At 40.9% G+C, this 26,779-nt stretch overlaps 2 protein-coding genes across 2 annotated transcripts; one reads left to right on the top strand and one right to left on the bottom strand.

The window, feature by feature from the left end:
- The first annotated feature begins 405 nt into the window (after positions 1-405).
- Positions 406-18,157, top strand: LOC121946609 (semaphorin-3F-like). The gene is made up of 19 exons (XM_042491255.1): positions 406-668; positions 764-927; positions 3,280-3,416; positions 9,072-9,232; positions 9,324-9,386; positions 9,478-9,597; positions 9,801-9,894; positions 10,001-10,120; positions 10,241-10,386; positions 10,486-10,600; positions 10,699-10,768; positions 12,164-12,308; positions 12,786-13,008; positions 13,097-13,185; positions 13,774-13,815; positions 13,914-14,071; positions 14,164-14,231; positions 14,323-14,450; positions 16,199-18,157. Exons 3-19 carry the CDS (start codon positions 3,305-3,307, stop codon positions 16,574-16,576), a joined length of 2,232 nt encoding a protein of 743 aa, XP_042347189.1. The 5' UTR covers positions 406-668; positions 764-927; positions 3,280-3,304; the 3' UTR covers positions 16,577-18,157.
- A 1,286-nt stretch (positions 18,158-19,443) lies between these two features.
- On the bottom strand, positions 19,444-26,631 carry wasb (WASP actin nucleation promoting factor b). Its single transcript, XM_042491178.1, has 11 exons — positions 26,394-26,631; positions 25,342-25,482; positions 23,505-23,591; positions 23,247-23,343; positions 22,235-22,264; positions 22,106-22,138; positions 21,808-22,006; positions 21,507-21,682; positions 20,844-21,412; positions 20,609-20,720; positions 19,444-19,656 (listed from the first exon to the last, which is right to left on the bottom strand). Exons 1-11 carry the CDS (start codon positions 26,493-26,495, stop codon positions 19,598-19,600), a joined length of 1,605 nt encoding a protein of 534 aa, XP_042347112.1. The 5' UTR covers positions 26,496-26,631; the 3' UTR covers positions 19,444-19,597.
- Between the last annotated feature and the right edge of the window lie 148 nt (positions 26,632-26,779).

Genomic DNA, 26,779 nt, shown 5'->3' with positions numbered 1-26,779 from the left:
AGCTGTTTTAATTTCAAAGCTCACAGCTCCGTTAACAGGATGGATGTCCTTTGCGTCCAGTCCCACCCCCCTTCTGCTTGCTTTGTCACTGTTGTCATGAGCTCCAGAGCCAGCCGGAAAGGAATCCCAAGAATCTTTTTTCGGCTGACCTGGCCCTCATGTAGAGCTGAAGAGTAATGGTGACATTGTCCGAGCAGCGGCTCCTCTTTAATAGTGGATTTCACCCCCTGAATCATGTATAAGAATAGTCTGCGGGGCCCTCCTGGTGCATGAGAAAAACATTTATATAAAACAGTGGCTGCGCGCCCATCACCATGTAACTGAATTATTCAGCTTAGATAAACTTTGCCAGGAGAGAACTATTTAGACATAGATGGATAGCGGTTTACAGTAGAGTGTGCACCAGCAGTGAGAGGGTTAATCATACCCATATGGTGTACCAAGAGGTTTGGTCCAATGCTGCTGTGGGCCAACAGGAGAGGGAAGGCTGGGTGGGGGCAGAACAGAAGGGAGAGGACAGCAGGGCAGACACTCTCCCAACACCTGCACCTGGTCACTTGATTCACACTTTAAAGGATCAATGGAGCAACGTCGCGTCCACATGACGGTGATGGACGCTGCCATCCACGCTTAAACTTTTTTTTTTTTTTTTAAAGAGTGGATCAGCTGTGGGTTTTTCTTTTTTTCACGTTGCATGGAAGAAATACCGTCAGTTAACAGCGACTGATCAGGCAGCTTTTTCTCTCTCTCTTTCTCTCTCAAGGGGGAATTTGCAAACCTATCGGATTGTTTTACGCAGCGCTGCTGAGAGAACATTTTCCAATCCGCACTCCGAGGCACAAAACGCGGGGAATGCAGCGGTAACATCCCGCAAGTTTTCTGGATCTCTAGTGGCCACCGACAAAGTCAGAAAGCTTGAGAAAGAAGGTAGGACGTTTAACTTCTCTGGTTTAACTTTTAACTCCTGTTGGGTTACTCTGTAGCGAATGAAGTGCTCACATTTGTTCGGTTCCTATTTCTGGATGTTGAGTTCACAGGTAAGTGCGCACTCCTCCGCGGAAAGGGAACGAGGTTATTGAAATCCTGTAATTATTTTTATTTAAAGAGAAACTGTATGTTATTACAGCTGAACTTTAATCTGCACTGTCGTTCCCACCCTGCGCAGAAAACCAGCCGTCATTCATACACATACCTCGAAGTATAATCAGGACATGGAGCCACACAGGCACATTGGAAGCTCCTCATTAGTGATTTTTTTTTTTTTTTACATTTTAAGGTGTTTTTAAACGAGTTGCCTAACCTTGAATTATTTTTCTTCCCTTATTTAAATAATAGTAGATTAAATTAAAAGGGCTGGACGTGCATTTTGATACTCAACAAGTCATTTTATCCTGTTATCTAACCATTTTTATTTAAAATTATATTCGATTGTACACTTTAAAATGCCCATCTGCTTATATTATAATGATTAGTTGACTAACATTTTTGGTAGCAATGTTTTATGGAACATGGAGCCTCACAGGCACATTATTAGCTCCTGATTGCTGATTTTATATATTTTTAAGGTATTTAAAGGCAATACTTCCCATTAAATTCTTCCTATATCCTCATTTTGATTAAATTTGAAGGGTTGGACATGTATTTTGATACTCAATGAGCCATTTACTCTGTTACCAAACCATTTTTCTTTTAAAATAATATTCAAATTTACAATTTAAAATGTCAATTTGCTTATTTTCTAATGGTTAGTTTACTATCATTTTTAGTAGCAATGTTTTATGGAACATGGAGCCCCACAGGCACATTGGACGCTCCTGATTGCTGAATTTAAATATTTTAAAGGTATTTCAAAAGGAATACTTCTCCTTATTTTTTTTCATGTCTTTATTTAAATAATATAAGATTCAATTTTAAGGGTTGGAAATGTATTGTGATACTCAACAAGCCTTTTTCCCCTGTTGTCTAACCATTTTTCTTTAAAATAATATAAACATTTTCACTTTGAAATGTCTAAATGATCATTTTATTATAATTTGTTGGCTAACATTTTGAAAATAAGTTTTTGTTATTGTTTATGCTCCTTATGAAGTCCAAGTGATCCAGCGATGGCTGATAATTTCTTTAGGTGGCAAAACTCTTGTGACATGACATAAAATGTGTCACCCTCTCATGCTGCATATGTATTATTAACACTGAACATACAGTGTTTGATAGTACAGATAGAGATCAAGCTTCCCTGGTGAGCAGATTTATGGCAACTGTGTGATTATGCCAAGGAAGCCTGCGAGGCGTTCCCAGTGGCTTCTGTTTTTCATTTCTAAATGTTCGGCATGCCAATCATTTTCATAACTCTGTTTTTCATTTAGATGGGGACGTAATTTCACATAATGTGTCGCAACTTAATTAATGTCTCATTGTGAAACATTGATGTGAAATATCTTCCACCGCGAATATCTCGCTCTCTCCCTAAAAGCCCTTTTTTTCGAGGCTGGTAGCGTGTGCCACAGGGGGCCCTGGGCTACATGGATGCCATGAGAGAAAGAAAAGCCCGCGGGATGGCTTATAGCCCGAGCAAAGCACACCTTCTGGGAGACAATTTAATGGATGTTGTGGACTCAGCTTTTAGTATTCATAATTTATATGGGATCCTCTCCAGCAAAGTGCAGATGCATAATGAATGCTTGAGTTAAGGTCTAACAGTTCGACTACGTCTCAACACCCCTAAACTGTCAGAAATTGTTTCAGCGCGGACTACCTGTTTCTTTGAACTGTCATGTGTTTCGCTCGTCAGCTCCAGGAAGGACGTGGACGTGCTTTGTTGAAAAGGCTGAGATGGAGGCAGAGGGAATCACTGATGGGCATCAGACTCTTGTTTTATCTAGTTTTCTAGGAAAATGTGTATTAAATACATGTTAAAGAAAATACATGTTTAAGAAAATGTACAAGATGAAGACATTTATCTCGCCCTCTTTTTCCATGTGGTTGTGCCTGCAAGTGCCATTATACAGTCTTAACACATACCTCACTACATTTACACTTTAAATAAATAATGGGGCTGTCATATTTTCCAGAGCAGGTGTGAAGATTTGGACGTTGTTCTCTCCTGCCAAACTATACGTCTCGCCTTGGAAGGCTGCAGGCCAAACTTCTGATCAGAGAGATCAGAGAAAAAGAGAGAAAGAAAGAGTGTCTTGTCTGTCCTTCCTTCTTTTTCTGTCTCCTATTTCTCATGGGGCACTCTATAATAATAGTTCATTCCTCTTTTCTTTTTTCGTCCAGATTTAGATCTCTGCGGGCTACCTGCATGACTGTTACCATGACAGCATCTGGAGCCCAACTCCTCCTGTTGGCCTTATGTGTTTACAGAGGCTCGGGCCTGCAGCAGTCTGCTCCGCGGGTTCGCCTCTCCTTCAAAGGTGAGCTCCTACAGATTAACTAAAAACTCCTCTGACAGCAGGGATTGTCTTAATAGTTTCTTTAACTCCTGGGTGGATTATGAGACAATGGGAACCTGGGCAAAGGTTTGCAAAAGGCCCCACCACCTCTCCAAATGAGCAAGATACACTTAGTGGTGGTTTTGCGTCTCTTTGTAGCCAAAATTCACCTTTTTGTTGTTTTCTGTCTCTTTGTGGTCATTTTGTGTCTCCGTCTGGTTGTTTTGTGCCTTTTTGTAGTCATTTGGGTCTCGTAGATTGTTTGTCTATGAGGTAATTGTGTTTGTCTATGAGGTAATTGTGTTTGTCTATGAGGTAATTGTGTTTTTTTATAGTCGTTTTCAGTCAATATGTGGTTGTTTTGTACCTTTTTGGGGCTGTTTTGTGATTCTTTGAGGTAATATTTGTCTTTGAGGTAGTTATGTGTCTTTTAGGTTGTTTGTTTTGTTGCTTTTTAGTCTATTCTTTGTGGTTGGTTTGTGTCTATGAGGTAATTTTGTGTCTCTTTGAGGTAATGTTTGTCGTGAAGGTAATTTTGTGTTTATTTGAGGTAATTGTATTTCTTTTTTAGTTTTGTGTCATTTTGTTGTCATTTTGTGAGTTTTTTTAGGTGATTGTCTGTGCCTCATTGTTGCTCTGTGTCTCTGGGGTAATTTTATATCTTTAAGGTCATTTTGTGTCTTTTGGTCATTTTGTGTATCTTTGTAGCCACTTCATACCTGTTTGTAGTTGCTGTGTGTGTCTTGAGGTAATTTTGTGTCTCTTAGGTTGTTTTTTGTTGTTCTTTAGCCTTTGCTATCTCTTTGTGGTTGTTTTTATGTCTTTGAGGTAATATTGCTTTTCTCTGAGGTCATTTTGTGTTTCTTTGGTTCATTTGTGTCACATTTTAGTCATTGTGTGTCTCTTTGTGGTTGCTTTGTGTCTCTTTGAGGTAATAGTGTTTGGCTTAAAGGTACTTTTGTGTCTCTGAGGTAATTGTGTAACTTGTTTGGTAATTTTGTGTAGTTTTGTAGTCCTTTTTTGTTATTGTGGTTGTTTTCTGCCTGGTTGTTGTTGGAGGTAATTATATGTCTTTGATGTAGTTTTGTGTCATTTTGTAGCACCTTTGTATACTTTTGTAGTTGCCTTGTGTGTCTTGAGGTAATTTTGTTGTTCTTTGAGGTAATTTTTCATCTTCTCTGGTTGTTTTGTGTCTTTTTGTGGTTGTTTTGTACCTTTTTGTTGTTGTTTTGCACCTTTTTGTTGTTTTGTGTCTGTTTGAGTTATTGATTTTATTGGTCTTTTAGGTGATTTGTATCTTCTGGTTATAAGTTTTTTGTCTCTTTTGAGGTAATTTTGCTTGTCTTTAAAGTAATTTTGTTTGTTTTTCAGGTAATTGTGTTTATCTTTGGGCTAATTTTGTGTATTATTTGGTCATTTTTTGGGTCTTTTTCTAGTTGTTTTGTATTTTGTGTAGTTGTTTTTTGTCTCTTTGAGATAATTTTCTTGATCTTTGAAATAATATTTTTCTGTCTTTGAGGAAATGTTGTGTCTTTTTTGGTTGATTTGTTATTTTCTTTACATTTTGTGTATTGCAGTGTTTGTTTTACCTGTTTTTAGCAGTTCCTTTGCATCGCTCTGTGTTCTTTTTGTGTCTCTTTGTAGTCATTCTGAGCCTCTTCCTGGTCGATACGTGTTTATTTGAGTGACATTTTGCTGGTGAAGATCAGGAGGCCCCCTGACACGTTGGGCCCTTGGGGGCCTGTGCCCATTGGGTCCCTTCAGTAATCCATCTATGCTTTTTACTTTACGGTTTCTCCCACTAAGTCACTCAGTGCTCACACACACTCATGCACACACCGGTGGTAATGTTTCCTCTTTAAACATATGTAGAGAACGTATTTCCTGCCACACGTCAAACACTGCAACACTGAAAACAAAAGGTGGATATTACGTGAGGTTGGTTACTGGTGGTGCCCTTCGACAAAAGTTTCTCCCCACACCCTAAAACCTTCACACAGTGTAGTCTGACCTGTCATTCCTGCTTTGTTTTTGATGTCTGACACGATGACACAAGAAGGAAACACCTGAAATTTGATCACAAAATGATACTTTAGAGCTGTAATGTTTTGGCCGCGAGGTGTAAGCTTAAAATGGGGGTGGATGGTGGTTTGAAAACCTTTTTTTCAAGGGATTTTCCCATGCTGTCTCCTCATCTTCATTAACTCTCAAGACAGAGATTCATGTTGCAAACACGTGGATGACACCTTTGATCAAAACAATGCGGCATGATTACAGTTATCTCCACGTCCCTATCATGTTGTCACTTCAAATGCACCTGCACGCTCACAAACACGCACGCATCACACCTGAACTACCTGTAAGTAAGAATTAGAGGTGCGAATCGGATTTATAGCATTCTTTAGTGCTTTCATGTGGTTGTGAGGCAAAAATGTTCTGCCCCCAGATCAGGTCCAGGCAGCGTGTTTGGTGTCTTATCTTGTTAGACTGCAGTGATTCAGTGAGAAACATTTATGATTTTTGTACGATGTCAACAAGAGACATCTGACGCAGATTAGAGGTGAGCTAATCATGAGATCTGGGATTGATAATTGGGAGTTGGAGTCGACATGCGGTGCTGTTTTGAATCTGATTTTGTGTGACTGAAAACAGCTGTTTACGTGCTGTTTGTCATATACGTGTCCCATTTGAGGATTGAGAGAGAGATTGCAGTGCATTTTTATAAGACCTTTAACACTAATCCCCTTTGCAGTAAACAGCTTATACACACCAGCGTGGGTTTTTTCTTTTTCGCTGCAGCAGCAGGGTGCACAAAGCAGAAGTCTGACCAATCCCACAAGTTTGGTCTTGAACTTGATAGCTTCCCTCCCCCGTGCAAGATGCAGGAATTCACATCTGTACCGAGCTCTTCATGACAAAATCATGTAGTTGTCGGGAGCAGCTGAGAGGTGCTGATTGTTAGATTGTTAAGATAGAGCAGCCACATTCACAGACCTTGGCCGTCCCTCCCCCTAATACCAAACAAAACGGGAAAAAAGTTGGATTTACTCCCCAACTATTTTCTGCCACTCCAAGGATTTATTGTTCATTGTTCGTGACACCGAGTCTCTTTGTTCCCCGAGGCGCCTGTGGAGGAGGTTTCGGGGCGGCTGGAGGACATGTGACTCTTGTGAACGAATGAGCCGGCCTGAGTGGCACTCTGGGGTGCAGGAGGGCCTGCAGAGGATAGAGATGTTGTACAGTTTCCTCTGGAGGTTGTGCCTCTTCAAAGGGAGGTTTGTTTGACAGAATTAGTCAGCATTGTTAGAGAGCAAAATATGCAGTGTAATTGAAGCCATGTTTTAGAATCTCATGCCCTCGCGGCGCTGTCACCAGTTTGCTCATACTTGAGATTTGCCCGGCACTAAACGACAGTGGTCATTAGCGACAAAATGTTGTCAAGTTGTAACGTGAGAGCTCATAGTAGCTCCACACTCGAATCGTGTGTCCTTCCCAGTGTTTCCCCACCAGTGTCAGAATGTTGTCAGGGGATAAGAGTTTGCTGAATGTTTACCAGATGATGGCAGTACATTGTTTGCTATTTTTGGAGAATGGAGACATGTATAGGGGTGTGGTGTTTCTACATTTAGCCCGGTCAGTGAATCCACTATGGCCCAGTGGAGCCCGGCCAGAGGCTTGTTATCCTGTGTTTACCTCTCAGGAACAGAACCGGACCTCTTCCCCACCTCAGAGGCTCCATCTCGTGTCGTCCAGACGGAGATCCGATTGCGTGGGTTATTTTAGTTCGACACCTTGACTGCATCCTGTTAACATTGACCTCAAAAAGGAAGATGGCAGGGCGCTTTGATGTAAATAAAGATTGTGCTTCCTCCTGAATCCCTGTAAGCTGGCTTCTGAGGGTCTGTGGGAACATTTGTCAATGCGTAAGCCTGCTGTCTTTAACATACCTCCGCTGTGGCCCAGCGTGCACATATGTTGGCCAATGTCTTGCACATGACAGATGTGTTGCTTTTTATGTGTTCGAAATGAATTGTTGGATGGAAGAATGGAAAGAAATCACGCTTGGAGGTCGCGCATTTGTCTCGCAGCAGATGAAAATTGTTCAATCAAAGCTTTCAGGAGAACAAAAAAGAAAAAAGAAAAGGAGCAACATTTTCCGCTGCAGCGTGTCTTAACAGGTTACGCTCTGCTGAACACAATCCTGATCTCAAGAATTAGCTGCGAGTTCCACTGACCGTGTTTCCTAAGGGACCTGCTTTTTCGCCTAACTCCACTGGGCATGTGGCGCCTTAAACTCAATCAGCCGGTCAGGACACATAAAATATTGAGATCTTAAAAGCGAATATGTTTCTCAAAATGCTCCAAGTTGAGTTATATTTAATCAGTGACACACATTTTCCAGAAAAGTAGTGAGAAGGGTGTTGTTAAAGGGGCTGTAAGTTCATCCAAGTCACTAATGAAACATGTTAAAGGCATAAAGGGGATAATGGGACTAGATTTTGAGAGGTAACCTTTGTTCCCCCTGCCGCTGCTGGCTTCCTAAATGGTGAAGATGTGTTTTTAAAGGGACAGTTCACCCAAAAATACATATTTTTCCTTTTACCTGTCGTGCTATTTATCAATCTGACTGTTTTAGTGTGAGTTGCCGAGTGTTGAAGATATTGGCCATAGAGATGTCTGCTTTCTCTCCAGTATAATGGAACTAGATGGCACTCTGTTTTTTGTCTTCAAAGTGACAAAAGAATAAATTTGAAAACTACACTGCCAGCTGTATAACTGCAGAGGGAAACGTGCATCTACTGCTACCTTAACTATCACCACTAAGCTAACTAACGTTACAGCTCAGTCAGGAGGATACCATTCATGTTTACATCTCTTTTCGGCACAAACATGTGCTTGCTGTTCATGAGAAGAAGCAGGCTTCCTTCTGCGCAGTTATACAATTAACAGGTGTAGTTTGGTACAAAGAAAATAGTTCCTACGTTGAACTTCTCACAACAAGGTCACGCATGATGTTTGGAAAAAGACAGATGTTTCTTGTAGATTATAAAGTGCTCAATTTTGTCTGTCACTTTTATTTAAAGCAACATTATACAACCTTTTTATTTATTTGATGGTACAGTGTCTTATAATAGGGTGGATGGTGGCTCTTTCGTCACTTTGCCTCCCTATCTCTTGCTTTTGCACCATGTAACTTTAGTGAGAGGGTACAGCCACAGCTTTACATACATGTTTTACTTCAAGATACAAGTTTTTAACACATAACATTGTTGTGACTTAATGAGTTTCGCTTGTACGTCGCACCTACATTACATCTGACAAATTGTTCCAGACATGGGATTTGTTTTTGCAACATTGGTGTTGCATTTAGAAACTATGGGGGGCGCCAAATCACACAAAATGCCAATTTCTACATAAGGTAGCTTTAAACGTGGCTTTGAGCTCCACAAGCAGAGTGCCATCTAGTTCCTTTTATATTCGAGAGATGGTTAGACATCACTACGGACAATATTCCCAACACCTGCAACTCACACCAAAACAATCAACACTAATAGAGGTCACAGGCAAAATATACTGTATATTTTTGACTTTGGGGTGAACGATCCCTTTAATAAATCTGCAACACTTTTCCCACAGAGCTGATGGACACCAGGGCGGCTCGACCCTTCAGTTTCTCCTTCAACACCAGCGACTACCGCATCCTCCTGATGGACCAGGATCAGGGCCGCCTGTACCTGGGCAGCCGGGAGTACCTGGTGGCTCTGGACATGCACAACGTCAACAAGGAGCCTTTAATAGTGAGTACGAACGGCGACTAAAACCAGTCTACTGTTTGGTATGTGGCATTAAGTCCAAATGCAATGATTCTTGTTGTTTTTGAAAACACAGATCCACTGGCCGGCGTCTGCGAAAAGGAAGGGCGAATGTCAGATGACAGGAAAAGGAAAACAGGTGAGATCTTGTATTTACATCCTGTCTTTCCAAAGAAATTTTAGGATGGTACAATGTTTGAATTCCATTTGTCTTACTCCTCTTTGTCCAGGGTGAATGTGCCAACTTTGTGCGCCTGATTGAACCGTGGAACCGCACCCACCTCTACACCTGTGGAACAGGGGCGTACCAACCGATCTGCACATTCATCAACAGAGGCTGGAGGGCAGAGGTGAGCGCAAAGACGATTACAGTTTCCCCCCTGAGTGGGATATACAGCAAAACTCCCTCAGCTGTAGGCCTGGAAAGCGTTGTCCTGCTAAATATTTCAGGAGTACAAACTGGGACACTGATTTGTTTGTGTTTTTCCCCCGTGCTCCCATGTGACGTTTTAGCGGCCTATTTTTATGCATACTGTCTAATCTGCCTCTGCAGGACTACCTGTTTAGGCTGGTCCCTGGGTATGTGGATTCAGGGAAGGGAAAATGTTCGTACGATCCCAAACAGGAGAGCATTGCAGTTCTGATCAGTAAGATAAGCTTCATTTATAGAGAAAAAATACAACATCTTATCAAAATTCATTGCACTGCTGAATCAAAAAGTCTCACCTTGCTCTTCTCTCTTCACCTCTGCAGATGGTAACCTGTACGCAGGGGTCCATATTGACTTCATGAGTACAGATGCTGCTCTGTTTAGGACCATGGGTGGGAGAACAGCAATCAGGACAGAGCAGTATGACTCCAGGTGGCTCAACGGTGAGTAAGTGTGGGTGTGAGGAGGTAAATGTCGCTGATTACAGGTTATGGTTCCCCTCATTTTATTTGACAACCACTTGCCTCAATCCCTCTCTCGGCTTATCTGTTTTTATCCCCCAGAGCCGGTGTTTGTTCAGATCCAGCAGATCCCTGACAGTGCAGAAAGAAACGACGACAAGCTCTACTTCTTTTTCCGCGAGAAGAGTCTAGACTCGAGCAGCGGGGCGAGCCCAAGCGTTTTGGCCAGGGTGGGAAGAGTGTGTCTGGTGAGCCAAATCGCATCGTATACATGGTGAAAGAATATACCTTCTGATATAAAACGCACTGTACTTATTGAGCTGTGACCTAATTCCCTTCCTGTCTAGAATGATGAAGGAGGCCAGAAGTCCCTGGTGAACCGCTGGACGACGTTCCTGAAGGCTCGCCTTATCTGCTCAGTGATCGGAGACGATGGAGTGGAGACGCGTTTTGATGAACTACGTGAGGCCACAATGAAATAAGTGCTGCGTTTAAACGGATTGCACTTTAATTGCAGCTGCTTTTAATGTGGTTTTATTGATTTTTGTATCTCCTTCCAGGGGATGTGTTTATTCAGCCCACTCAGGATGAGCGAAACCCTACGGTGTACGCTCTCTTCACTACAGCGGGGTGAGTTGGTTATGGAGGCTTGTTTGATCAATTCAAGGCTGTTCTCATGCACTGTTTGCACATGTACCTGCAAAAACGAATGCAACAAAATTTGTATACAGCTCACGTAATCATGAGCCAGTAATTTGTTACAGCCATATTCGCTGATATGAGTAAAGACAGAGTAAAGAAGTAATTGGGATGAAGAGCAAAAGTTCACGTAATGAGGCAGGTTAGGGAGGTCAAACCAACACAGGACTTTCCCTAACCCTACCCCAAGTTACAATATAGAGCATAGCACAGTGAGAAAGTCAAGACAACAAAAAACCCAAAACAAAACATGTCAATGCATCAGTGACTTTAGAAAGGCTTTCCTATAAAGATGGGTTTTTAGTAGAAGCTTAAAAACAGTTGAAGAGTTTAGGAAATCGGATGCACTGGTCTAGTTAGTTAGTCTACTTTTCCAAAAATCACCAACTCTGGTTTTGTAGAAATAAAACCCTTAATTCACAGAGTTAGATGTAAAAATATGCTGTTTTCCACACAGTCTGTGCCGCTGCCGGCCGGTCATTACAGTCTGTAACGTTTTCGTCACCACTTGCAGTTGCGTCATGCTTCTGAGCTCAGCAGCCTTTTCCACCAGGAGAAACTGACCTCTGGTGGCGCTTTATGTGCAGTACATATCCAGTATATCACAGGTCTTCAAGAGGGGGTCCTCAGAGTTGGGGGGAGGGGAGAAATTATTGTCAGATAAATAAAAAATAAAATATTTTTTCTTACTGTTTTTTCAAACATGTAGGTTAATACATGTTAACATTAATCCAACATGTTATAAAGCAAAGATAAAGATTGATATATTCATTAAAAAAAAGGCTGACTAACCAGCTATTACCCACAAATCTATGATGTATGAATATATGTCAGGTCTGTCAAGTATTATTTTAATAGCTGAGAATTGTATGTGCCGTTTAAAGGTATGTTTATACATGGTATTTTAGGTTACATTAAAGTAGGCCCAGTTTAAATTCATCTTAAATACTGTATATATACATATATGTAAAAAGGGGTCCCTACTCTATCCCTCTCTCAGTTGAGGAGTCCGTGCCCTGAAAAACACTGAAGACCCCTGTAATATAACAAACACATCCTCAGCATATGAGAAAAAGGAGCTTCTGTATTTTGGACGGTACTAAAAATCATACTGTCGGGATTTCTAAATACCCTGATGTACTGTAATACCTTGATACCACCTTGCCACCTCTGACCTAGAGGATACGTTGCACATTCACACCTCAACCAACTTCACAGAATTTTTTTCTTCCCTGCACATTTTTGTGGGCAATTCGTGCTTTAATTTCAGGGACAGGGTGCGGGCTGTCTTCTCCCTCTTATCTTAATTGTCTGTTTCTGTTCAAGCTCTGTGTTCAAGGGCTCAGCAGTCTGCGTGTACTCTATGGCTGATATCCGCAATGTCTTCAATGGACCGTTCGCCCACAAACATGGCCATAACTACCAATGGACAGAGTACACTGGCAAGATTCCCTACCCACGGCCCGGGACGGTACGTCTCAGTCATGTTATCTCCAATCATGTAAACAACACGCATCTAAAACAAAGTTGACTTAAAGAAAAGATTTTCCGTCTGGTAACCTTTTATTCAGTATTTGGAGAAACCAACACTGTAATGTCATTTGATGATTTCTGCTATCAGCTAAATGTAGGATCCTTTGTTTTAGGATTAGGTTTAAAGGTTGAGTAGGTTGTGTTTTTTTGTTTGTTTTGCTGTTGCTTTTTATTATTTGCTTGTTGGTTTACATTTTTCTATTGTCTCATTTTTATTTATTTATTTTTAATTTTAAAAATCAAAGAAATGAGCGATGTCTGTGCTAGTTATGTAAATGATCTCATTACATTCATGCTGCATTTGTATAATTATTAATGATTTCTGTATTTGTGTATATTTGGGAACAGTTTGTTCAAATTGACCCCTCTCAAGTGAATTCTTTAAATGAAGAAAGTATTTTTTCTTCCCCTCCAGTGTCCAGGAGGAACCTTCACTCCCGGTATACGCTCCTCCAAGAACTTCTCAGATGAGGCTGTGAATTTCATCCGTTCACATCCCCTCATGATCCACCCAGTTTATCCAATCCACCGTCGCCCCCTGGTGGTTAGGACCGGCGTGGACTACCGTTTCACTGCCCTGGTGGTGGACCAAGTGGACGCCGTGGATGGACGATACGAGGTGCTCTTCCTGGGGACAGGTGAGACAGCTGCAGGGCTGATGGCATTTTGTGTGTGAAGGATTAGTTTGGAAAAGAAAACATTAAATATTACGGCTCTCACTTCCAGATCGAGGCACTGTCCAAAAAGTTATAGTGTTGCCCAAGGACCCAACGAGCATGGAAGAACTGACATTAGAGGAAGTGGAGGTTTTCCGGGTATGTTTAACCCTTTGAAATCTGGAGCGACATCACTTTTCTTGTGCTGCTTTCAGACCTTTTTCCACTGGTATTTAAAGCTTTGAGCAAATTGGTGCGATGTCTTAAAAAAAAAAAACAATTAGCAACTTTGGAAAGAAAGGATCCACATATTGCAATAAATTAGGAGATTTAGTGAATGATTTTTCAAAAGCTAGGGAAAAATGTCGGGGGGGGGGGGTAGCAAGGGAAAAACTATATTTCTAATGATTAAAATTACATATCTAAAATTATGTTGCAGAATTATTATAATTTTTAAGCAACTCTGCCAGGCCATTTCCATCTTTTTTTTTTTTTTTACATTCTTTTTTGTCATTTTAAAAATTATTTTCAGTTAATTTTCTTTAACTTTTCAATAGTTTCTTGATAATTTTGGGGTAATTTCTTCTTTTGTTGCGTATTGCCTTCTTTGCATGTCTTTGAAAGAAATCAAGCCAATTTTCTCAGGTTCTAAAGGGTTAAATATGTATTCCTGAAATGACAAAAAAATCTCTAATCTCAAATGTAAAGTCTCAATGATTTTTCTTTTTGCTGTTCATGAATTTCCAGTCCAGAGCTCCAGTCAAAACAATGAAGATATCCTCTAAAAGAGTAAGCACAAATATGAAGTTTTGAAACACATTTCAGTGCAAATAAAAAAACCCACACAACCACACTGAGTTTAATTTATTTTACTTGTGTCCCCATAGCAACAGCTGTACGTGTCCTCAGACGCGGGGCTGACCCAGGTGTCGCTGCACCGCTGCGGCGTGTACGGCCGGGCCTGCTCTGACTGCTGTCTGGCTCGAGACCCCTACTGCGCGTGGGACGGAGAGAGCTGTTCAGCCTTCACCCCGTCCACCAAGAGGTCAGGGGCGTCTCATTTCTCCACAGCGCACTGCTTCGAGAATATAAATGTGTGTGTGTCGACCTGATTCTTAATTCTGGTGTGTGTCTCAGGAGGAGCAGGAGACAGGACGTTAAACATGGTGACCCGCTGAGGCAGTGCAGAGGCTTCAATGCCAAAGGTGTGGCAACTTATTTGCGTGTTTAAAGATCATACACACTTTTGTTAGTTTGTTTTGAGCAGTTTACCATTTCTTCTGTCTGTGTCTGCAGTGGAGAAACGTCTGAGAGAAACAGTGCAGTTCGGGGTGGAGGGCAGCAGTACTTTCCTGGAGTGTCAGCCTCGCTCTCCGCAGGCCACCGTCAAGTGGCTTTTCCAGAGGGAAGGAAAGAGGAAAGTGGTGAGGAAGAACAGTCACATTTTAGGATATGTTTTAAGTAGATTATGCAGGATTTCTTGGCTGTAAGCAAAACATTTAAACTTGCCTCCTCCTCTCTACACTGCTGGGACGTACGCTGCAAGCAACTTTTGTAGAAATAATACATTTACTGTAATGAAGGAGCCGATACTTTAGCAAGCTAATAAGCTAAGTGGCAGAACCTCCACATCCAAAAGAAAAACACATATATTTGCTATATTTTAATTTTTGTATCACCTCATCTTTTTTTGGCTACACGCCCATGAACATCCCAATCACAACAAAGCACCATGACAATGGGAATATACAGGCAGATAAATACTCGCTTCTACTGGGTCATAAGTGATGATTGAGAAGGATTACTTTTGTATGAGTATATACATTGTTTTGGGGAAAATCCTGCAGAATATGTCTTTAAAGGAATAATTTGACATATTGGAAAACTTATGTATAGTTAGTCAGTCACTCAGGCTCTTCCTGTAAAACCCCAATATATAGTTTTTACACTTTTGTATACAGGCTTATAAGTGAGTTTAACGGGAGCTGGTGTCCCCCTGATTCCAGTCATTGTGCTAAGCAAAGCTAACTGGTTTCGCTGGCTGTAGCTACAGGACATAAATGAAAGTCGTATCAGTGTTCTCATCTGATTCTCAGCAAGACGGCAAATAAAAAAATAAAATAAAAAAAAATAAAAAAAAATTAAAAAAAACTATTTTAAAGCCACTGTTGGTAACTTTAATGAAAATAACTGTGCTGAAACTGTCACCATATTCTAAAAGACACGCATAAGACAGATGGCACGTAAAAAAAGTGTTTGTGTTGGAAAATGCAGTCATATTTAATCAGTGTTAAATGTGATGTATATTATCACAGTTCACACGCAGTAATTGACACGACTGACAGCTGTGTTAGAGGTTTCTCAAATCTGATTAGATACAGTGGCTCACAGTGAAAACTCCAAAATTTCCATTTTTTTATGCCATGAATATTTGAATCACACCTCCAAAAAAGAAAAACAAAGACGTGAACAAACTGCAAATTTTGGGCACTTGCTGGAATCCAGTTACAGCACCTGCTGCAACGTTTCTATCACTAAAAACAGCTTCCTGCCAGAGCTCCACTTCAGTGGTGTTAACAGGATGAAAGCGTACAGACAGTTTTATTTATTTTCAACCTGGATGGGTCAGTAATGCTGCCATTTGGGAGGCGAAAGACCAGAAACTCTTCATTGTCACTTCAGCTTGCCTTTGACAAAATGTTCTCTGCAAAGACGTGTGCGCTTTGATGGTTGCCATTCTGGACTCTCCCCGGGGACAGAAGCATGTAATAGCACAAATCCACAATCCTCTTTTTTAATTCTCAGACGGGATTCTGTTTACGCACTACCCAGGCTCGTCTCTTCATCAGTTTGTGCCACCGATTTTAAAAGCAACTTTATGACGTTTTAGCAAAGCTAACCACAAACCTGGCTAAAACGTCCCGGCGGGCAGCAGCAGAAGGCGTTGTTTTGCCCTCCAGTTGGGCGTCCCTGTAAGGACGTGACGTCACAGATTATCTGTCTCATTTAGTACTATGTAGATACAGTGACAGTTTCAGCAAAAATGGAAAAAAAATCATAAAAGTTATCAACTGCAGCTTTAAGTACACGTGCTCATTTGTAATCTCTACGAAAATTCAAACACGTTCCCTCTTTTATACTCGTTTATACTGGGTCATTTCTGTTTCTGCAGCTCAATCGTGTGGGAGGTATTCTGAAGACCAACCATGGTATCCTCCTGAAGTCCCTCAACCAATCAGACGCGGGGCTCTACCACTGCCTCGCCACCGAAAACAACTTTAAACACACAGTGGCCCGTGTGGCGCTGCGCATCCTGGACCGAGACATCGTTCTAGCTCTCACTGCACAGGACGAGGATGAAGAGCCAAAAACTCGCCACTCGGGACATTACCCGCAGTCGTCCCTCGTGTCCACACCCTTCCCGCCTGAGATTAGACTGATCAACCAGTACTGTCAGTCCTACTGGGAACAACTCAGCCCCAAACAGCAGCAGCAGCGCAAGCGCACCAGCCGCAGACACACAGAGAGCCAGGACCAAGGGCTCGGCTAGAAGACGGGACCGACGCTGTCCAACACTGGTCTGTGTGGACTTTTTTGGTGGACTTTTATTTTTGACATGCATGTTTGTGTGTCACCTCCATTCATGGGTCAGGTGATGCTGCCATGCTGTCGTTAAAGTACTTTATTTGTGGTTTTGCGAGTGTCAGCCTAAAAAATACAATTGTGTATATTGTACATCACCTGTTTTAAAGGACCATTGGCTTGTCTTTAAAGGGGATCTCTTAGAAAAAATAGATATATAAATTCATAGCCATGTTTTCTTTAGTGAATAACCACCTGAGACTAACAACGGCTCTGTTTTTGTTTCCTTAGAATGAGCTGTTTATATCTACATGAGGAGCTGGTCCTTGTCTACGGAGATCGGCATGTTGCACCGCCATGTTTTTAAAGTAGCCTAGAACGGACAAACGAAACATTGGCTCTAAAGAGGTTAGACCCTTTCGGGTTTTTACGTTACTTGAAGGCCTCGTAATCCATTTTCTCAGGCGAACTCCAGACAATGTCTCGAGAATCAGGTCCGGGGGAAGTTTTTCTTTTACACACGTAGCACACAACAGGGCATTGTCCATCAGTTCGGAAATGTGTTGTTTGGTTTGCCTTCCTGCACACCCGGGTAGAGCACGCAGGAGGCAGGACATGATGCAGCTTACACCGCGGTCATGTAGCCAGCTCGTAATTTGGTCACAAACAATGGAGTCTCTTGCTGTTTCTTGAATTTTTTTAACAACTTTGGCTTCGGCCCTTACTGACAGAAGTTCCAGGATCTCGTTGTCGCTTCAGTTAAATATTTTCGTTGCTGTCTTCATGATGCTTCATCTTCACCCTCGGATGTTTGCTTTCTTCTGGTTTTATACGAGCCGCATGAAAGAAACACTTGCTCGACTTGCATGTATTTTGTACGAGGGGGCTTGCAGGATAAAGTCAGTCAAACTGATTTGGATGTTTGCGTTCTCACATACAGCGTCTCTGGGTAATGTCCTCATAATTTTTAGGTTTGCAGTGCGTGTGTGAAAGGGGCTATACAAGTTTGGAAAGGCCAGGTTGAACAGACGGGGTTTCAGTTGGTTGCAACTTGCAATTTCATCCCCAAGATGGCACTAAATCCAACAAACTGCTCCTTTAATCTGACATTTAAATCGACTTACAGACGTGATATTTGCTGAAGATTCATCACCTTTCATAGGGATTAATTGAAACCTTTTGTCCTTGGTGTGTTCAGGTGCTTGTGAGAAACCTGAGCATCTTTGACTTGAGAATCCCTGCGAAAGATCAACAGTTTTAGTGTAAAAATAACTAAAAAGAGAAAGCAATCTTTTTCACAAAGACTGTTTGCTCATCATGTGTTTCCTAGGTTTGTTTTTCCACTAATATAGCTTGTAAAGGCAAGATTTTTGGCAGCTGATTTCGAAATATTTAATTGTTCTTGAATGCACCAACAAAGATGAGTTTTCCAAACAAGACTCCTCATTGTGATGGATCGTATAGTTCTCGCTTTTTTGCTTGTTGTTGTTTTGGAAAATTACGGAGCCCCTTAATTGCTTTTTATTTTGTGCACATAAGTTAATTATCTTGTGGGAACAAGATCATTAAGATAATTAACTTGTTCCCACAAGATAATTAACTTGTGCTCGCAACATAAAAAATATCACCTTTTGGCACTTGAGGGGCTCCATAGGAAGCAGTAAACTGTGATGTAAAGTATACACAGCATGTGGCTAACAGGCTTCAACATGCAAAACCACAGGTAGAGTACTGCCAAGTATCTTGAAACAGAAATGTAATATATTGATTGTGAATATAATATATATGGTCATTGGATTACTCTTGTATTGTATGAAGATAATATGATGATATATGCATAATGTTGCATGCATATCTGTTGTTGTTTGTTGCAAGTTGTACATTTTACTTGGAGTGTACTGATGTTTGTACGGTGTAATGTATTCTGTTAAGCTAATTCCATTGGATGTTGTCATATAATGACTCTGTTACTGTCCTGTGCTCTAGTGACCTTCAGTATGTGAGTGTTGAAGATATGCATAGCATACAGTGTTCTTCCAGTTATGCACTTTGTCGGTGGTGGTATTCGAGAGGGGTTTTGGGGATCTTTGCACAGATGTAGGAGAAAATTAAACGGGAACTTAATTTTTTTTTTAATGTACAGTATGTTATTATAAAAATGGGAATGGAACTGGCTCGGATTTAGCATTGTTTGTTGGTGTCCTGTCATATGCTGTATTTACAGATTTTTAAAGTGGCTCTTTTTAGTACAAGGAGCAAGATTTTTTTTTTTTTTTTCCAGTCAGAGCCACCATTCACCGTCATTGTGAGTGACACAGTGCTATGCTGTCATGCTGATGAATCCTACACTGGAAATGTTCGAACAAATATATAAACATTTCAGAATTCTCTTTAACTTGTTTTCTTTTACTTTCAAGTCATTTATATTGAATTATTTCTTATTTAACCCTTTGAAACATGAGCAAATTGGTTCAAAAACATGGGAAGAAGACAATGAGAAATGAAGAAATAATCCCCAAATTAGCAAGAAATTGGTCAAACGTACCAGAAAGTGACCTGAAAATTTGTAAAACAACAACAAAACACAGCAAAAAAACCCAAACCAAAACAACAAAAGAAACTTTAAAAACCTTATGATAATTCCTTATAATATTTAATATGTAATTCTAGTAATAGTAAATATAGTTTTTCCTCAGCTTTTTTTCTTTAGACAGTTTTCCATAGCTTTTTACCAAGTTTTTGAAAGAAATCGCATCAATTTGCACAGGGTTCGAAGTTTTAAATACTTCCGAAAAGTGTCTGAAAGCAGCATAAGAAAAGTGATGTCGCTCCAGGTTTCAAAGGGTTAATCACCTCAAGTCATATTCCAGTTTTATTATCAATTGTTGAACCTGAAATCCAACATGTACCAGTATAGTAATTCAGAGGTTTGTGACCGAAATCACAGTTAAATCGAGATTTAAAATTCACACAAACAAGAACTTCAACATCAGTCGTCCCATTCATCGTCGTCATCGTCTTCATCTCCACCGTCATCTTCACTTTCATCTGAAAGACAAGAGAAATATAAAGACATGAGCCCTTTAGGTTAATCTTCAACTGTATACTGTGTAATTAAAGAGATACTTTACCGATTTTCATCCCGCATTTTATCAATGTGTAGCACGTGTAGATGAACTGTGGTAAACTTCTCTCTATCTCTATCTCTCTATGACCAATCCCTATTTCTTACCTAAAATGTTCTTAGAAATACATTTCAGTGCCGTGTTTAACTGTATTAGTGAGAGTATGCAAAGAGGAAGTTGGTGCCATACTGCTTCCTGCACAGTGAAAACAAAGGCTGAAAAAACAGACATCAAACAGAAAAACTAAGCTGCATAGTTTTCACCTCAAATGTTTTCAGAAACACATTTACTGTTTATCACTAAATTGATTTGATTTCTTTTAGAAACATGGTGAGACGGCAATGAGAAACTTAACAAGACATGACCCAAAAATTTGCAAGAAATTAGTTTTTAAAAAATTATGAGAAAAGTACCTGTTTAACTGTAACATAATTATAAATTTAAGGTTTTTTTTGTTTTTTTTTTAAATTCTTATAACTTCCCACAACTAATCAAAACTAATTATCAGGTCTTTTTTTCAGGTTACATTTTACTAATAATTTGCAATTTGTGGGACATTTCTGGCCAAGTTGGTCATTGCCTTTTTCTCCATGTTTTCCACCAAAGAAATCAAACCAGTTTGCTCAGATTTCAAAAGTTGATCCAGGTTTCAAGGTTCAAGGTTTGTAAGTCCACATTACATCCCCCACCGGCAGGAGCATTTATTGGACTGGTGCGGCGCAGTGCATTCTGGTAGTTGTAGGTTTTCTACCTCTTGAGCAAAATAATCCAATTTCAAAAGTATTTTCTTCTCTCTGCTGCATAGACACCCTATTTTTTTAATAAAAGGCCATTTTTCCAGCAGTGAAAAAACTCTTAAATGTGCTTGTATTTACCAGAGGAATGGATAACTTTACTCCTCTTCTGCATGACCATCATGAGAGCACCAACGATGCCTTCACCCGTCTCTGGTGATGGTGGTGGAGCTGCATCAGGACTGTCTGTCACCTGTAACGTGCAGCAGAACAGGAGCAAAGATTTTGACCATGCTGCTACAAAACAAACATTTAATTATGACGCACTGCAGGATGTCAATCAATATGTTTTTTGAGAGAAATAAGTTTGCTTTACATTTCTGAGTTTCTTCCCCAGTCGGATCTGATCCAGCAGAGCTCCTCTACTGTCTCCGCCTCCAGATACAGGAGCAGGTGGTGGTGGTGGACCTCCAGAAAGAGGAGGAGGAGGAGGTGGGAAATTTGAAGACATAGCAGGTAGGGAAGGTGGAGGAGGTGGCGGAGGAGGAGGTGGGGGGGGTCCTCCTCCCCCACCACCTCCTCTGCTGGGTGTAGATGGTACAGGTGGAGGTGGGAACCCCATGGAGCGCTGTTGGCTAGAAGGCGGCAGGGGAGGAGGCAAGTTGTGAGAGGGCTTTGATGATGGCGATGAGGAGAAGTGAGAGGATGGAGAGTGAGCTGGTGGCGGTGGAGGTGGAGGGCCGCCTCTGCTTGTTGCAGGAGGTGGCGGTGGCAAGCCTCCACGAGGGTGAGGCGGATGAGGGGGCGGCGTCCCTCGAGGTGACTGGCCTGGGAGAGGAGGCAGGGGGCCAGATCGGCCTCGGGAAGGAGGAGGGGTTGGAGCGTGGGAGCCCGGCACAGGAGGCAGAGGTCCTTGTCTGCCTCTGTCTGCTGGAGGTCCACCAGCTTTAACGCAACAAAACAAGATATGCACAACAGTTCAACCCAATCTGTAAAAAATCAGGAGAACGTAGTGAGATTATTAAAAAACGAGTCTAACCTCTGTTCACCTCCCTTTTGACCGCCTCCATGCCTCCAGACTGCTCGATGACATTATAGATGAGCTGGGAGGTCTTTTCATCCCTCATTTCATCTTCACTGATCCCAGCTTGAGAGAGCAGCTTCCACAGATCAGGGTCAAGGTTGTTTGGATCCCAGCCGACATGACTAACATGCCTGACAGGAAGGAAACAAAAGATGACGCAGTTTTACAAATGGTGTAACATCACATCCTCTCTGGAAATTAACCAAACGTCACTGCACGACATCCTGGAAACACATCCATCTCCTCAAACACTCACTTAAATCCACTGGGTGCACCTATGTCTGCTTTGGAAAGTTTGGGCCCCTTTTTTCCTTTCTTCTTATCCTTCTTTCCTTTGCCCATCAGAGCTGAGGAAACAGCAGGTGAAGGCATCGAGCGGTACCGTGAAGTGTGGATATCTGGGTTTTGGATGTCCACTGTGGCCATGTGGAAAGAACCAGGGCTGCCAGATGACGCTTTTGCAGGAGATAACAGAGTGCAGGTAGGGTTATTATTTAATTTCATGCATCACTGGTGGGTGGTAGTAAAAGTTGCAGTAGTGACATGTTATGCACCTTTTTCAGGTGGACGAGGCAGGGAACCTCTATCTGCAGGACAGGAGACAGGGAAAAAAAGATTTTTATTCATAGTTTGATGCATGTGAAAATGCAATTATGCAGCTATGAAGTGCATTGCAATCTTACCACTGGGCGGCAGGGGGCGCTGTTTCTTATCTGTCAATGAGAAGGAAGTAGGAGAAACCATTTTGAGACACCATAAAACTATTTATATTCAGCTAAAATACCAGGAGGATTTAAGAAACTATTTATCATTAACTCAACCATTAGCATTCTCTATAGTCTTAAAAAAATACCCTGAGAGTTCATCATGTATAACGCCTATATATTTTAATAGCAGTCTCTCCAAAAGGCTTCTCAATAAGTAATCATTTGTAAAATGTTTCAGATGATGTAAAAATAAATTATTACATTTATATGATAAAATGAAATGAAATGAAAATAAACCTAATTTAAGCTGATTCTATTTTTTCTTAGGACCATATTGTAAACAAAACATCAGTCCAGTAGCATGCAAATATAGATATGAATTTATTGCATTAATTTCATTTAAATGATGTATTTGCACAAGGCTTATGATAAGGACTTGTAAAATAATTAAGATTTTATGAAAAATAAATTAAATTAATTTAAGTAATTTTTTCGGGACCATATTGTAAACAAAATATTAGCCCAATACAAGTATAGTCTTGAATTTAAGTATTAATTTAATTGAATTGATGTCTTTGCACGAGGCTTCTGGATCAGGACTTGCCTGTAAAATATTTCAGATTTTGTAAAAAATAAAATAAAATAAAAATGTTTTTAAAAAAAATTGGGACCATAAACAAAACATTAGCCCAGGGACATAACGTTATAGTTATGAATTTATTGCATGACTTTAATTTAATTTAATGGGTGCCTTTGGAGGAGGCTTCTTGATCAGGACTCGCTTGTAAAATATTTCTAATTTTGTAAATAAATAAATAATCCAAAAAAAAAAAAGTTTTTTTTAAAATTGATTTAAATTTTTTCAGGAACATACTGTAAACAAAATATTAGCCAAAATGCATATAAATACGGCTCTAAATTAAGTGCATTAATTTAACGGTAGAAATACACACGTACACGTCCACGCGCTGGCTATGACGTCACTGACCTGCACGGTTTTGTCTCTGGCTGATTTTCTCCTCGACAGCATTTTGGAAAACTTCTGCTTCCTGTTGCTCGGCGAAGTTCAGGCCGACCTGACAGTCCTGCGTCGTGCGAACAAGAAATGAACAATATATCACATTTAAAGTGTTTCAGAAACAGTTGACTTCCTGCTGACAGTTTTAGCGGAAATGACTGCAGTGCACCACATCATAACGCCAAAGTTACTGAAGCTGGAGGAAGAGTCAAACGAGGGTGTGCTTACATCCGCAGCAAAGGTATGAAAGTACGGCAGTGGCGACGAGTAAACAATTTGGTTGTAGAGCTCCTGGTCCCAAACCTGCCGCCCCGCCTGTGGAGAAAATTATGGTAATATTTAAGTCTCAACAAGAACAATAATAAGTCACCTAAGATGTGAATAATGTGCCAAAGTGAAGTAGGGGAGACCGGGGATGGTTGTAACAGCACTACTTTTCACCAAGAAAGGATGAGCTGAGAGTAATGTGATCAGTTATATGAAATGACTTATTCCTTCATGCCCTTGTATGTGAAATATCACAGCTGTGTGAACAAGTGTGCAAATTTTAAAGCCAAAATATTACTTTACAGATCTGGATGTAATTTTTCGGACCAAGTCTATGTTCTGATGCTGCTGACGTTTGAATTATGTAACCTGTATTTGATTAGAGAGTGTTTTTTGGGGTAAAATGTGAATTATTTAATCTATGCTCATTTTTTGGTTGTAGCACACATTTTTTAGAAAAGTGCTACAACCAACCCCCAATGCTGCATACCCAGCAGACATGTTTTGGTTCTAAAAATGTTCTGAGTATGGTACATTGCAACCAATGCAATGTTTTAGTAATGTTTTCAGTGGTATGTTAGAGTAACAGTCTTTCAACATCAAGAAATTAATTTTTTTTGTCAGTATATCACATTACATTACATTAAATGTTCTGTAATCTCAGTCCTCAATAACATTATCTGAATGTTGCTTTGAAAACATTGTGAACGTTTTTAAAATTCTCCGATCTGTCACCTCTCAACATCACCAAAACATCCTCAAAATGTTACAATCTCAGTCAGCATTTAACCTTAAAACAACATTATTTTAAATTTGAAAGACATTTTTTGAACGTTAGATTGAAATGTTTTCTTTAGAACATTATTGCAACTAGTAGGTAACAGCCAATATTGTGGGAACGTTCCCTGCTAGCTGGGATACTGTATGCATACAGATTTATGAATATTGAATATATAGTGCATATATTCAAGAGGTAGGTTCTCCCAAAGTTTCAAAGGTATCAACACCACCGTCCAGGGCAAATACAAATATTGTGCCCTATCTTGCACCTGTTGCAAAGCGTCACATAGCGCAGTACAACTGTCATCGCTAATTTCAGACGTCACAGATGTCAATTTAATGGCCAATGTCCTTGTTGTCTAAGTACTTGCGTCACTCTGTGCATCCATGGCTGCGTAGGTCATAAAACCAAGTGTGCTCAGGCACATTGTTGGCACATTGCTGTTTTTAAGGGAACAAGAAGGGACTGCGCCATTACCAACACACCTGACCTGAAGACCGAATGGCACAGTATTTTCCTGCTATTAAAAAAGCGCATTATTCAGATAGTAAGTGTACGCTGCTTGTTACGAACACAGGGACGCACAGATGGGTTGTAGGCTTAGACTGTGTATAAAGATGGATGACGCGCCCCCGCTGACCCCCTCTATGCTTCAGTGAGGTTGTGATATCGGGGATAAAGCTGCTGCCATCTTGAGCTTGTGACGTCATTTGGAGCCAAAGTCTGTGCTAAAGTCTGGCCTTAAAGTCTTGCTCTCTCTTTCTTGCTAACAGTCTGGCATTGAACGAGACTCCAAAATCTGTGTTATTATTGGCTCCGGTAGATACAGGCTGTGCAGGAATCGGTGTCATTTTGGCAGCTGGTTTTGGTACCAACTCTGGTTATTGGTGCTGAGACAAAAAGTGTTACAACCACACCCGGTCTCCCCCTAACTTTACATCATCAGTCTAAAGAGGGCTTTCATATTCTGATGCATCCTTGTAATTCGACTCTTGGTAAAATTGCAGAATTGGTTACCTTCAAATCATACATCCGTATGAAGTAGGAGCGCTGAGGGTTGTCTTTGATGAGACAAACCACCCCGGTGTGCTGCAGGCTCCACATGGAGGGACTGTGAGGCAGAGCCATGAACAGCTGAGCTACTGCGGTGGCCATGGACTGAACACACAGAGACAAAACACACACTGAGAGCTGATAGGACACTCGGGAGCATTTTATTGCAGTTCATTTGTAAATTAACAGTTTTGTGGTGATTCACTTCCTTATCTGCTTTCAGATAACACATTTAAGCACTTTATTGCTCTCAGTTTGCTGGCAGGGATGTATAAGTCATCAAAGTGTGCAGCTGATGGTGGTTTGTTGTTGACACAGTGAGGGTTTAGCTCGGTGTCTTAAAGAAAGTACGGAACAAAGCAACTTCTGCTCTACTGTAAGACTAAACTCAAAGATACAGTCTAATTCTGACACCAGAAGAGGAAATAGTTCAGCCACCATTTCCTGTTACAGCTACCTCCTTTTTGTGATGACCTAATGTCAGCGAGTCATTTTAAGCTGCATTCGCATGAATGCACAATGGGTTTCTTTGAAGAAAATGTCAGATTATCCTGAATATAAATAAGAAAGCAAAAAAAAAGCAGCTCAGAAAAAGACTCAAATTAAAATATTGTTTGGTGGGAAAGTTAACGTAATAGTCCTCGCCTCCGGTTTCAACAATCAACCGTGCTTGTTCAAGTTCAGGATGTGATGTTTAATCACCAAAGTCAAGAGAGAGAAGTCTTGAGGCTGGACGATTTACATTCAATTCAATTCAATTCAATTCAAAAAACTTTATTTGTCCCCAGGGGGCAATTCAAGGCACACAGAGCAGCATGACAAGCAATAAGGTAAAGATGAAAGTAGGAAAGGAGAGAAAAAAATGTATACGTAGCAACCACATTAACCTGTATTTTCTTTGATTACTTCTCATGTCACTTTTACAACAAACTGCCAAGAGAAAAGACACAAGAGAAATAGAGCAGGTTATCACCCCCATGGTGGGCAATCCCCTCCCCGACCAGATCTGAACTTACAGCACACCTTCTGCCCAGCAGCTCCTCCAGCTTCTCATTCTCCTGCAGGCTCAGCAGAGAGCTGCCGACGCTCACTGCTTTAGTTTTAGATCCACGGCTCATGGTGCTCTGTTAATGTCCCAGTTTATCTCAAATTCATGTGTACAGTGTTTGAAAAAGGCGTCCTCTCTGCGCCGTCAGGACACTGAGCCCGACAGTCAAGGAAGTTTCTCTTCTCTGTTCTGCGCACACATCAACTGAAAGCAGGAAACGGACAACCACACTTCTCTAACCCCCACTTTTCTTCTTTCTCTCAGACGCAGAGCACAAACGAATGTGTCACTTCAATTTTCAGAGGGAGGCAGTGCAGTGCTGCCGCTCTTCTCCTGCTGTGAGTGCACTCATTT

This window comes from Plectropomus leopardus, chromosome 8 (genome assembly GCF_008729295.1).
Source record: "Plectropomus leopardus isolate mb chromosome 8, YSFRI_Pleo_2.0, whole genome shotgun sequence".
In the NCBI taxonomy this organism is placed as follows: Eukaryota; Metazoa; Chordata; class Actinopteri; order Perciformes; family Serranidae; genus Plectropomus; species Plectropomus leopardus.
The sequence above is the reverse complement of the archived record's forward strand: the minus strand, read 5'-3'. Positions and strand labels throughout refer to the sequence as shown.